Source organism: Rhea americana, unplaced genomic scaffold, assembly GCF_003343005.1.
Source record: "Rhea americana isolate MKP2758 unplaced genomic scaffold, rheAme1 scaffold_12, whole genome shotgun sequence".
NCBI classification, from domain to species: Eukaryota; Metazoa; Chordata; class Aves; order Rheiformes; family Rheidae; genus Rhea; species Rhea americana.
In genome coordinates, this window is record NW_028185261.1 from 7,747,996 (window position 1) to 7,760,325 (window position 12,330).

Consider the following 12,330-nt stretch of genomic DNA (forward strand, 5'->3'; position numbering starts at 1 on the left):
TACAACTTTTGTTTTAAAAAAACAAAAAACTCTGCCTATTTTGTGAGATAGGAGGACAAGGGAGAATCAATACAAAATATGTAGTTTTCATGAAAATTACAAAAATACTAAAATTGAGCTATAGTCTTATCTTACATATGACCTATATGTTTAGGTCCACCAAAAAGAAAGTCTTATCTACAGATTTCTGAAAATGCAAATCTGAAGGAAGACTTATGAAATGGGAAAGTCTCAAAAAAACTCCAGCAAGATACCAGAACGTTCTGTTCATTAAGGATTCCTGTGCCTAAAGGGTAGAAATCATCACATGATGTGCCTGCTCTTTATATAGTTCACATGTTTCGCAACTGAACAGACAGCTGCTGTTCTAAGGTTGAAGAAATCRTACAAGGCAAATGTCATACTGAACAGCATGACTTTGGACTGAAAAAGTAGAGGAGAAGAGGTACTTTTGACAAGGCAACACGGATGGAAATCTGAAGACATTTCCTTTCAAACCCCCTGAAAAGCAAACCTCCTGGAGACAAAACTGCTACTACAAGTMATTCGTACAGATGCTGGCTGCAGTAATGGAATGAAACAAAAAAGGAAAATAAAGAACCACAAAAAACACTCCTGGCCCTGGTGCCAGTTAAGTAACAATATAAACCTGTTTCTTACTTTTAAGCCAATAAAATGTCTCTTTCAGCAAATTGTAGCTGATAAGAGAAACTAAACATGATTACTTTTGGCCTGAAGTTGTCAGTCCTAAGTACTGGTTTACTGCATAATCAGTATAAGTCAGAATATTTATTTAAAATTGTGAGAAAAAGGCTTTTTAGTTGAAGCTAACTTTAAGTGTTTTTTTCAGTCAGGTTTGATGGAAAGCTTCTAAATGTCCTAAAAACAAATTTACTCAAAATATTTAACCTGTACCAGGAATTTCAGCCATTGTTTCAAACTCCTGCAAGATGTAGTTTCAATAGTTCTTTTTTTTTTTTTAAAAAAAAAAAAGAATAGTAGCAAGTCTGTAGTTACAAAAATGCAAATAATCACAATAGCAGTTAAGCCAAAATCTAGCTCTTAGGCATTGGAAAAGAAATATCTGATAACAGTAGCCTTTTTCCTTTTGACTGATTGCTGTGGTAGGAAGTGGAGGTTGGGGTGGAAATCAACCCTGTGATTTGCTTTGTAGAATGAAAGCAGCAGCCCCCAGCAACTTTCTACTCTGAAACTGCTGAAGGGAGACAGATCAAGGGTCAGGGCAGCTGACATGTGCTCATGTAATATTTATTTATAAATCAGTCTCACCTTTTAATGCACCAATTCAAAGAAAAAAAGACTTAGTATTAAATACGTGTTTCATTAATTCARGTCCAATTATCAAATAAGTTTGTAACTACAGACAAGTTTTTATTCACATATTTTACCCACTACCAAAGTCTGAGGCTTATCTGTATATAAACAGTGAAACTTACTTGGAACATATGCATGCATTTCCATGGGTGGTTTGAATAGTTCAATTTATAGGACCCTTCAGAGATTAACTATGTAATGAAGGTCAGTGTAATACAGAAAGTTTAGTTTAGAAACACTGTCTACTTTTCAGAAATAGATACACTGTTATAAAGTGGAAATTCCAGAAGTCTAACAGCAAATTTACACCAGGTTAGTGTTTCACCAAAATAAGTTCCTTGCAAAGTCAAAATCAACTGTATTAAAAGTTACACAAATCCAAAAATGTGCTTGTAATTTACATRTTAAAAAGTGACAATGCAAGATTTCATTTTTTCAGTGATCTTAATACATTCCCAAAGTCCTTAGTTTAATCCATATATTCTTCCGTCAAGCTATTAAACTGACACATGCTTACACTTTGAAGACTTGCATCAAATCATTCTCARATCTACCACTGCTACCTATTTTTTAATATCTACGCTGGTATTCGGGTTGCAGCTTCCTCTTCAGCATCAGCTCTGTTGGCATTTATTTCTGCCAGCGTTCGACCAAATCGAGTCCACTCATCACTGCGAGGAAYGGCAATTTGCTGTTGACAAAGAAAATGTTATTTGTGCCTCCTGAAAATACAAACTCAACTCATTTTGAGCAGCAACATTTGTAAGTAATGCTCARAAGAGGCTCTCATAAAACAGCTTAGCTTTATTTAATATACCTTTTAAATATAGTCTAAAGGTCAAAAGCTCTAACTAATAAAGAGACAGAATTAGAGAGTCCTGTATTTAAGCACAGAAATAATACTATCACAAGCTTATTGGTACGCTTTTAATCCGAGAGATTGTCTCCAAATKGTAATGAAATAGTAATGAAATGTCCCCGTCCAACCAATTCTTCACTTACTATCATTTTAACAATAGCACTAGCTTCCCAGCAGGAACTAAGCCAAGTCTGCTTCATTTCAAAAATTTTTTTTTTCAACATTTCTCCTGCCAGTTACAAAGATGACAAAATCTCTACAAACAAAAATCTTTGATTGTTTCATCTTATTTCACCAGCTGTATATTTTATTTTTTTTTAATCTCTTGACTACATGACTGCCATACTGAATGCCAAAAAGTTAGGCTAAATTCCTTGATATTGAAACAAAAGGAAAAGATTAATTTGAAATTAAAATTCATCCTTAAGAAACTACAGCTTTATTCCTTGGGGGAAAAACAGTTAAAAATAAGTTGCGAGATAAGAGTAAAAGGCAAATAAACTGCAGTGTTCTGTAATGTACTTTGCACAATATATGGTATACATACCTCTCCCACATCATATATAACTATTTGTCCCTCTGAATCACCGACAGCAATCTCTCTCCCAGAATGTGTCCATCTCACACGGTTCAAAGCAGGATTGCCCTCCACAGAAATGCTTGCAGTTGGTACCTGCATCCATTTAAAACAAATTTCCATTTAAAATATATTGCTAAAACTGCATGAGGATTTCACGGCTATAGCTTGCACAACACACCTAGTCCCTCAGWATTGTATCAGAAAGAAGTGCCCATCATTTCAGTTCAGGCAGGATAAGTAGATCGTACAAAGGCTCTCAGTGGCCAAGAGCCATCACCAAAGCATATCACCACTTGGTGTCATGACCAAAGCAACATGTCCTCTGTCCCTCAGCCAAATACCGACATCCTCTACCCAGAAAGCTCCCGTCACGAGATGGAAGGCACACACCTTCTGGGTGTGCGATAGATAGCGTTCAGTCAAGATGGAGGGGGAGTCCTGGGGTCATCAAGAAAGATGATCACAGAGGGCAGGGATGAAATCAGCTCGTTTGGTGGGTCAAATGCAGTCCAGATATGTATATATAAAGAAGTAGAGACTGGAGACTCCTCTCACCTACCAGTTTAAGACTAGAAAAAGCTTTTTATACTATGGGTGAATTTATACCCACTCTAGAAAACCCAAACCTTAAACCTTTTAAATTTAAAAATAAATTACAATTTTGTCACAGAGTTACTATAGCAAATAAGAACATCAGTGGTGCATGGRAAACAGGTTTGTTCATAATGTTAAGCTGCAGGTTGCCAAGGCCATACTGGCAGACGTCTAAAAACACTTTCACAATATGGATTTTTCCACGATAAGACAACAATTTAATTACCACTGATATTCATTACGAGAAGCAAATGAAATTACTAATCAAAGAATAGTATCTATTGTTCTACTGGAATAGAACCTACTGGACCTACAAAATATTAAAAACAACCGAACTCTAAAACAAACCTCCCTCCCCAAAAAACTCCACCAAAATACTACGGTAAAACTTCAACATCTTCTCCAAATTGTGCAAACACTGTTCCAACCACGTTTGACCGTTAACCTGACTCTGCCTCACCTCAGTATCATTGTTGAGGTTCCACAGGTCAAGTCTGCCCATCCCATCCACACACGCAAACAAGGCAGGGTGAGTTGGAGACCACATAACATCATAAACATAGTCTGAGTTGTCTTCAAATGAGTACAGAGGCTTATTATTCTGAAAAAAAGTGGATATCAATCAGACATGCTTTTCTAAGCATACAGCCTTTTTGTTGCCTGCTACAATAAAACAATAGTTAGGAAGCCAACATCATAACAGACTACAAACGTAACACATTAGAAGTCTCAGAAACCAAGCCAGCGCCAAGTCAATGACAGAGCTCCACACTATTACTGGGAGATTGCACTTCCTCTGCTTTGCATTCCTCAGGACAGCAACACACACTGATGACAGAATAAGTGACAACACTGGCAACGTGAATGATACATATTTTAATAGCAAGCCCCTTCATGGAGCTTAATTGACATGAGTTTTGGTGGCCGTCCCCTAGTCCTTCACAAAATCGAAGCAAAACATTCGYTTTATGCGCATTATGAGGTAGCTGGCACTGCTCAATACCTCTGAAAGATATTTGACTGATTTTACAACATAATTTAAACTTGCTTACAGTTTAATAGTTGAAAACAAAGGGCAAAAGGATGAACAGAATGGATCTGAAAGCAAAACTGTCTTTATGTTGTTAGCTACAGTTTTGTTCATCATCTGTCTCCTTTTCGTAGGAGACTAAAACAAACACTGTGGATCAATGAGGCTTGTACTAGGGACCTAGAGAACTGCAAGTTCACGTCAGTAAACTGAAGTTACATTATAGCACCATCTTGTGTCAAGAACTATGAAGAAAACCACTGAATTATTTTTGTTACCTTAGTTGTCCAAAGCTTTACCGTCCAGTCAAAAGAAGAGGTGACAAAAAGATGYGAGAAGTCTACAGGTCCAACTGCTGCATGGCAGTGGATACCTGTGATTGGTCCCTGGTGTCCTTCAAACATCTCACTGATTCCTGCTTTGCTGTTTTAGAATATACAATTAAGGTTAATTTCTCAGAAAAATCATACAACTGGTTTATTTAAATATAATCACAAGAAGATTTTGCTCCTTGGTATAGGTGCTACGCCATTGCAAAAGGTTTCATCACAACAGGCAYGTGGAAGACAAGGTTTGAATGTGGACCTTAACTTCAGTATCTCTTTTCTGTTATCYTTAAGTGCCAAAATATACCACAGGGAGCAAAGTCTCATTTAGCAGGTACCAGTCCATACAAGTTTAACTACATGGCTCTTCAAGTAATAGGTAGAACTTCAATTCATACAAAGAACAAAATCCAGTCCTCAGAAATGAACAGGAACTCCCTCAATTTTAAACACAAGTCACATGTACCTTGTTGAGACACAGTTCAGAGATGAAACAGTAACAATATATCCCCAATAGTCTCCTATCAGGAGCAATGAAAAGGAAGGGGGAAAAAAAAGGTGGGGGGAGAGAGGAGAAGGATGTTACACAGAAGTGATACAATTTTGGCTATTTTGGAACCAAAGAGCTGTGCAGCAAGGTTGATGTGTATTTGAGATGAAACATGGACTCTCAATTATATTTAAGAAAGCAATTGATAAGATACAGTCAGACAATTTCGAAATAGATTGAACAGCAGGAGAAAGGCTAGCCAATTTAAGATTTGTGCGTGATGTTACTGTACAATTAGCTACAGAACTGATACAAAGTTTGGAATGTTCTGCYACAATTCAAATGAATAAAACTAAAGTGACCCAAGGTTGCCCTCATCACTGCAAACAATTCGTAGCCAATGAAGACAGCGTAGTAGCGATTCAATATTCTAACTCTTTCTGCTTTAAATGAAGCTCTCACTCAGGAAAAAGTGTGCAATGGAATTCACATACAATTATTTTCAACTGCTTCAAGACTGAGGACTAACCATGCACTATAAATATATTTAGCAGTGTAAAGCATATAGGGACTCACACTTTCACTATTTTTATTCCCTTCAGAGAAATGAAGGTTTTTATTCACCTGCCATGGCGACATGCAGTATACACCGAGCCTTCCTCGCTTCCAACAACGAAGTTGTTGACATCTCCAACAGGGAAGGACATGCATGTAACTGCCACAGCCTTGGACTGTTTGTGAACAAGCTCCATACTGTCCTGTAATGACAATAGTCCACATTTTTTAAAAAATAAGTTGCTGATATTAACATTTCTGCAGAGGAGGTGTTACATGTTTTACTTGTATAGAACTGGGTAAGAGTAAGAAAGTTCTTTCTTCCTTTAGTAGTGAACACAACTTTAACAAAATTAACAAYTCCACAGGAGGAAAAAATATTTTATCAAATGCTCATAAAGCCACTGTAAGTATACTTCTGTGTTTTGTAAAAATGTTTATTAATGCTTTTTAGATCAACTTTCACAAAATATTTATCTGGAATAGATACTACATATATTCAAAGTTATACCTGCGGTTGGGAAAGCATGTCCAGACTCCAAGAGCATATCTTCCCATCAGTYGAGATACTAATCAGATTGTGAGCATTCTGGGTTCCAACAACATTTACGCAGTACACAGGGTGCTAAGAAATATAAAATATTTTCAGAAAAAGGAATTTCCAAGTAACAAATACTCGTATAGTTAATACACTATAAAATATAAAACATCACCATTTCATAAGCATGTAAGATCAATCACAGTACACTATGAAGAATAGTCCCCTACAAAACTGATGCTTGTCTCATTCAAAAATTGGTTCTCAGTGACAGCATTAGAAAAATATGGATGTAAACATTTAAGCATCATCAATCAAGTGCACTGGACAGAGTTTCCTAGAGGTTAAATACATCTCAACAGGAAAAACAGTTCTTGTAGATATTTCACCCCCTACCGTGTGAGCAGCAGCTGAAAGTGGAGTTCTCTGCACTGGGGTTCTCTTATTGCTGCGATTATCCCATAGCACAATTTGGCCTGAGTACGTGCCACCAACCACCAGATTGGGATGAAATTTTGCAAATGTAGCTGACATCACTGCTGACTGAAAGGGAAAAAAGACAAAAAACCCACCCCTCTATCATTCAACAATGCTGTTTAAAACTAAAGAAAATCTGACCAGTTAAGTTTTCTGCCTAGATTTAWTCAATATGGTATTTCACTGTCAAATTACACAAGGATTCACAAACCCTTGCTGTGAAACTACAACAGTCTTAGTTCTAACTTGTATTCATAAAATAAAGTTTCCCTTTTTTCTCCCATACATATATATAGAGAGATATATACAGAAGGGTGTGTGCACGCACGCACGCGCACACACACACACACACACACACTTATTTCTCCTAGCATATATTCCTTTCATCTCCTCAGGGCATCTTCATTTTATTCTGTAAACTAACTTCCAGTAAGTACACAGTTCCTCTCAGCCCCCTTACACACAAACCCTCTTTGTGGTTTTGACCATTATACAGGAGGCTTTCTGTTTTTAAAAATAATTCAAAATAAGAAAGTGGATTTTCAAACAATAATGAATATTAAATGATGTCAGAAACTCAGGAATAGAAGAATGTTTCTAAATTGAAGTCTTCAGCTATCAACATCTGTTTTGCAAATACATGTGGTTAAAGTGAATGCCAGCCCAAAGAAATCATTATGCTGACAAGTATAACACAGGCACTCGTCCAAGTTCATCAAACCTTTAGCCTGCAGAGATCGAGAAACATATCATACCTGGCAGTGAAAGACATACTCTGGGGTAGTTTTCTTGTACTTCATGTTCCAGACAAGGGCTACCCCATCAGGCTCATGAGGCGCATCTTCATTGTTGTTGTAAGAGGCTACAAGTAATTCTGGGTACTGTAAAATAAGTGAAAAAGAGTCAAAGAAAGATGATCAGCTAATGGTCCAGACAATCCTACCATACTTTTTCTTTAAGTTACCAAAATAGGTTTAAAAGAAAACTTCCATCATCCTTACAAATGAGAAACTAAACAATGTCAGGTAAGATAACAACTTTTACAAAGCTTAGCTCATAAAGCATCACTAACTCACACACCAAYGTCTTGTTCTGTCAGTCATCATAACTTGTTTTAAAATGTAAACACCATTACACTTAAAGTGCACTTGGCATTCTAAGGGTAATACTTCTACAATGTAACCCATAAACAGAAACAAATATGCCGAAGACTTTCTGAATATTACAAGAGATTTGCTACTTTTCTCAAAAGATTAACAGTTCCATTTACAAACTAYGGCAAATGTAAGAATTGTTCTACATAACACATTCAACAATCAATAGTACCTATGGAAGAGTCACCTGCAAAGAACAAGAATTTACAAAGATGACCGCTTTATGCAGTGTAAGCGTTGTTTACCTGAGATGACCAGTCCAAACAACTGACAACGCGATGCTTTGACCAACGTTCATCAAAAAACTGCCTATTTAAGGACAGTTTTGCTCCTGCTTGAATTTCTCTGTAAAGTTAATTAGAAAATATTAATCTYAGATCACTTCCCAGTTACAAGTTTTGCATGTTCACAGTACAGTATTCAGTGCTCCCATGTTACCCTTCTTTGTCTTCTAAGTCTCTTCCACTATAGTCAAAGAAAATGTTAATCTGCTCAGAAAGGGCTCTTTCAACAATCCTTGTGGAATGGTCGAAGAAACTTAAAAATTCTTCAGAATGCAAAATTTGTTGTTTTTCCTCTTCTGTAAGTTCATGAGGGGCAGCTGGAAAAGAATTACATATAGATTTTCTAGAATACGTATTTTCACAAATTGTTTTTGAGAAAGAAAAACAGAGTACTTATCACTACATTGGAAGACTTGTTTCGTAACATCCATACATTTTACATGTTACATTTGCATAATGAGTATTAAAATATAAGTCAAATTCACGTCAATTTAATGAAAAGAATTTAATTAAAAATAGCTAGATGCCTTTCTTTAYCGCACACTAAGAATGTCCTGAAGTGAACTGTACCTTCCTCCTCCTCCTCTTTTTTTAATGTTTTTTCTTCCTCAGGTTCAACTGATGGCTTTGGTACAACCACATCATCTTCATCTTCCTCATCTAAGGAGAAACAAGACTGTCAGATTGTCAAAGTTTTTAAAGAGAAACAGTAACATTTTATATGAATCTCAGGTAAGTTAATAAAAAAATGGTATGATTTAACTCAAAATGATTGTGTTTTTAAAACGTAGTCCCCAGGAAGAATAACATTATCTTGAACTAAACGATCTTCAGAACCCTATACCTGGATTTAGTTTTTGCACTAAATTAAGTAGCTCTATAAATGGAAATAGAGCATATAAAAAACTAAAAAAGCTGAAGTGGAAATCTTTCAGAAGCAGTGAATGATTCCACCAAAAAAAAAAAAAAGAAAAGAAAAAGAAAAAAAAAGAAAGAAAAGAAAGAAAAGAAAATGCAGTGGATGCATGTTCTGTATAACATACTGACACATTAACACTGTAGAATAAAAAAAAAATCAAATGTCTAAAATAGCCTACAGAGCAGCTGCTTACTTGTGATCTGAAACCATCAGAGTCTAATGGGTCTTCATATGGCATGAAGATGGCTTACATTAGCTTTCAGGTTGCTATTCTGAGGCAAATTTTGCTAAAGATAATAGCAGGGAAATTACATTTTTTCTGTCATTCTAAATGCAAGTCTCATTATCTGTATCATGTTTGGCAAAGAGAACTTTACAGCAAATGTGTTTTCCCTAATTGCAACGAATAACATCGAATGTTAATGTTCAGGAATACTGACAAGGTTTACAGCACATTTTGCATTTCTACATTTTACTCTTTGAATACTGTAAACCAGAAAATAACTTTAAATTGCTTAGTGTTGTGGAATACGCGTTTCCTGGCTTTTCTTCATCCACTTGCTAGAATAAACTTCTGAAAAAGACTATTTTTATTGGTTAAACAGCTATGTCATCTGTCTATAAGGGAATGGCAGCAGGAGTCTGCTGTGCGCCTCATCACAAGTAATGAGACAGTATTCAACAGGGACTAGGCTTGTTTGCTGCAGCCATCTCCCTAACCCATGTTCAAAGTTACCTAACAACAGCAACAAAAAAATCCACACACACAYACACAGGCACGCACAAAAACAGGGTGGTCAGGGGATGGGAACCAGCTGCCAAGCCATGGTCCCAGCAGCCAGGCCAGCTGACTAGACAGCAACAACCAGATGGTACTGCTAGGATTGTCTCTCTGCTGCGAGGTGGCAATGGGATGGCACAACATTTTTCTGCCTGACTGCTTCCAATCATGTCTTTCCCCGATGGCAAGCCTGTGCAATTACCAGCACTCCAGGAGGTCTACAGACAAGCCTTTACCCTGCAAACAAAATACAGCTTGTAGGCCATACCAGCTGCCAAACCACACACATAGTGATAGGTTTAAAGAGGTCTGAAAATCTTTCTAACTCCATAGYATAGGCAATAAAAATATAACCGTACCTGCAGGAAAGCAAGCTTTAAATGACACTGTATAATGCACACAATAATACAAACTCCAACTTAATCAAAATGATAATGACGTATGCCAATCCCACATTACTTGAAATTGAGCGATTTTTACGTTCTGACAAGTTTACAGAACTAGGATAAATGGCATGAATGATTTCAATATATGCTCATACTTTTGAACCAAATGGTGAAGGTTAAAATCTTTCCTTTCAAGGGCCTCAATCAGCCACAAAGGAAAACAGTAATCACTGTCTTTTCAGCCAGCCCAACCGCATTTGTCAGCCCTTTCTCCGTCAATGCAGCCAGAGCAATCAACCTGCCAAACATTCAGAATGGAAAAACAATCTGAAAATACAGGGTATAATGCACCTGCCAGTGAAAATGGCCATTTCAAGAAAAGCTAGTGATCTCAGTGACCCTGCTGAGGAGGCGGTGGTGCAAAGGGGAAAGAACGCGTAAAAGAATTCTTAGTGATCTCCACTCTCTTGCACATTGACACTTCCTTACAAAGCATGCCAATTACAGCTTTTGTGCTCCTTAAAAAAAATGAAAGCTTTTTTTGGGCAAAATAATCACGCAGAGAAACAGAAAGACACTGCTCCTTTTTAGATGGATTCACAYGTAGAGCAGACTAGTAATCTGAAAAGTGTGCAACTTGTAGCCATTTTAAAGCAACTGAAATCCTAATGTCAAATCACTATAGCTGTGAACATTGGTTAATTAAAAAAAATGTAATACGAGTTAACAGACATGATTTTGAGAACAACAAATTACGGGACAATATATTCATGCTACAGCCACCTGGGTAAAAATCCCCCTCTTGCGCCATCTCTCTCTCACTCAATCAACAGTGCAGAYGTAAATGATGCCCCAAATACAAGAGTTTGGTTTTGGGTCACCCCAGATATACTGTCCTAGCTTTGAATGTCCCAAATTAGAAATTTCAGTCCCAACCCCCCACAGCTAAGTACCATTTTCAGTGACCRGAGTCAAATTCTTGTCAAATGCAGATGGTCAACCCTTTAATGCTAAGTGACCTTCTAATCTACATATTTTATTCAAAAAAAATCATATAGTTGATTGCTCCTGCTTTTTAATGTTTGAGACATAAATGGCATATAATATAGAGTGATCTAAATTCCTTCATAGTACTTTCGCTGCATACAGGCAGCTGATATTACTGCATTTAAATGCAGGTTACAGCACTTATTTTAATTTCCTCGAAGTATCAGACATGAAATTGAACATGTCATCTCACTATGATTTATCTGTACCTACGTAAATCCTAAACCTTCTCTCTAAAGTAAGAAAAGTCATAGGCAAAACTGACTTTCTCATTAAGAACCTGAAGGAAAAACAAGAAGTCACAATATACACAATTTCCTGATTTCATTATTCATAAGTAGGATGCTTTTTCAGAGAACTTTACAATCTAAAGAGACAGCAAGAAGCCATGGGACAGCATAGAGATCCAAATTTTTTATTTTAATTACTTCTCCTTCTTATTTATCTTGATTTTATTTAATAACAGTTCAAGGGCTGGTATTTGCAGGGAGTTGGCAATAATATACTAGCAAGCAAACACTGGAAGATCAGACATTTTATTTCTGAAAGTTTCACACCTAAAGTCAAAAATCCCCATGAAGTAGTGGTGTGCTGCATTTATTTAGAGTCAGTCATATGAATCTGGAAATCTCAGAGGTACAGTCTCACTTCCTCCTCCTCCTTATTCATTATTGACTTTACCTACTATGTTTATGCCACTTCAACTGTCAGTATACAAAATACAATTGCTCATTTAGAAGAAAGGCTGCTAAGACTTAGAAAAGACTTAGGGCCATGAAGATGGGAAACAGCACTATGTCACATCAACATATGGATGAATATTCATTTAAATATGCTAAGTGGTTAACTCCATTTTTTTTCTGACAGGGGAACAGGGAATCTAAGGTTATAAACTGAGCAGTAAAGACTGCATAAAAATAGCAGTTASTTTAGAAGTGACAAATTTCTTGTCAATGAATGCTAAACACAGGTTTA

General features: G+C 36.6%; 1 protein-coding gene across 3 annotated transcripts in view; it reads right to left on the minus strand.

The window, feature by feature from the left end:
• Positions 1–991: 991 nt before the first annotated feature.
• DYNC1I2 (dynein cytoplasmic 1 intermediate chain 2) overlaps positions 992–12,330 on the minus strand; it is a 31,012-nt gene continuing 19,673 nt past the window's right edge. For all 3 annotated transcript variants that reach the window (XM_085323013.1, XM_085323004.1, XM_085323024.1), the window contains 11 exons: positions 8,793–8,882; positions 8,377–8,539; positions 8,184–8,283; positions 7,540–7,665; positions 6,704–6,850; positions 6,281–6,394; positions 5,839–5,972; positions 4,677–4,821; positions 3,829–3,969; positions 2,742–2,867; positions 992–2,026 (listed from right to left, as the gene is read on the minus strand). In XM_085323013.1, coding sequence (XP_085179139.1) covers positions 1,913–2,026; positions 2,742–2,867; positions 3,829–3,969; positions 4,677–4,821; positions 5,839–5,972; positions 6,281–6,394; positions 6,704–6,850; positions 7,540–7,665; positions 8,184–8,283; positions 8,377–8,539; positions 8,793–8,882 — 1,400 coding nt within the window. In that variant the 3' untranslated portion in view covers positions 992–1,912. The remainder of the gene's footprint in view (positions 2,027–2,741; positions 2,868–3,828; positions 3,970–4,676; positions 4,822–5,838; positions 5,973–6,280; positions 6,395–6,703; positions 6,851–7,539; positions 7,666–8,183; positions 8,284–8,376; positions 8,540–8,792; positions 8,883–12,330) is intronic.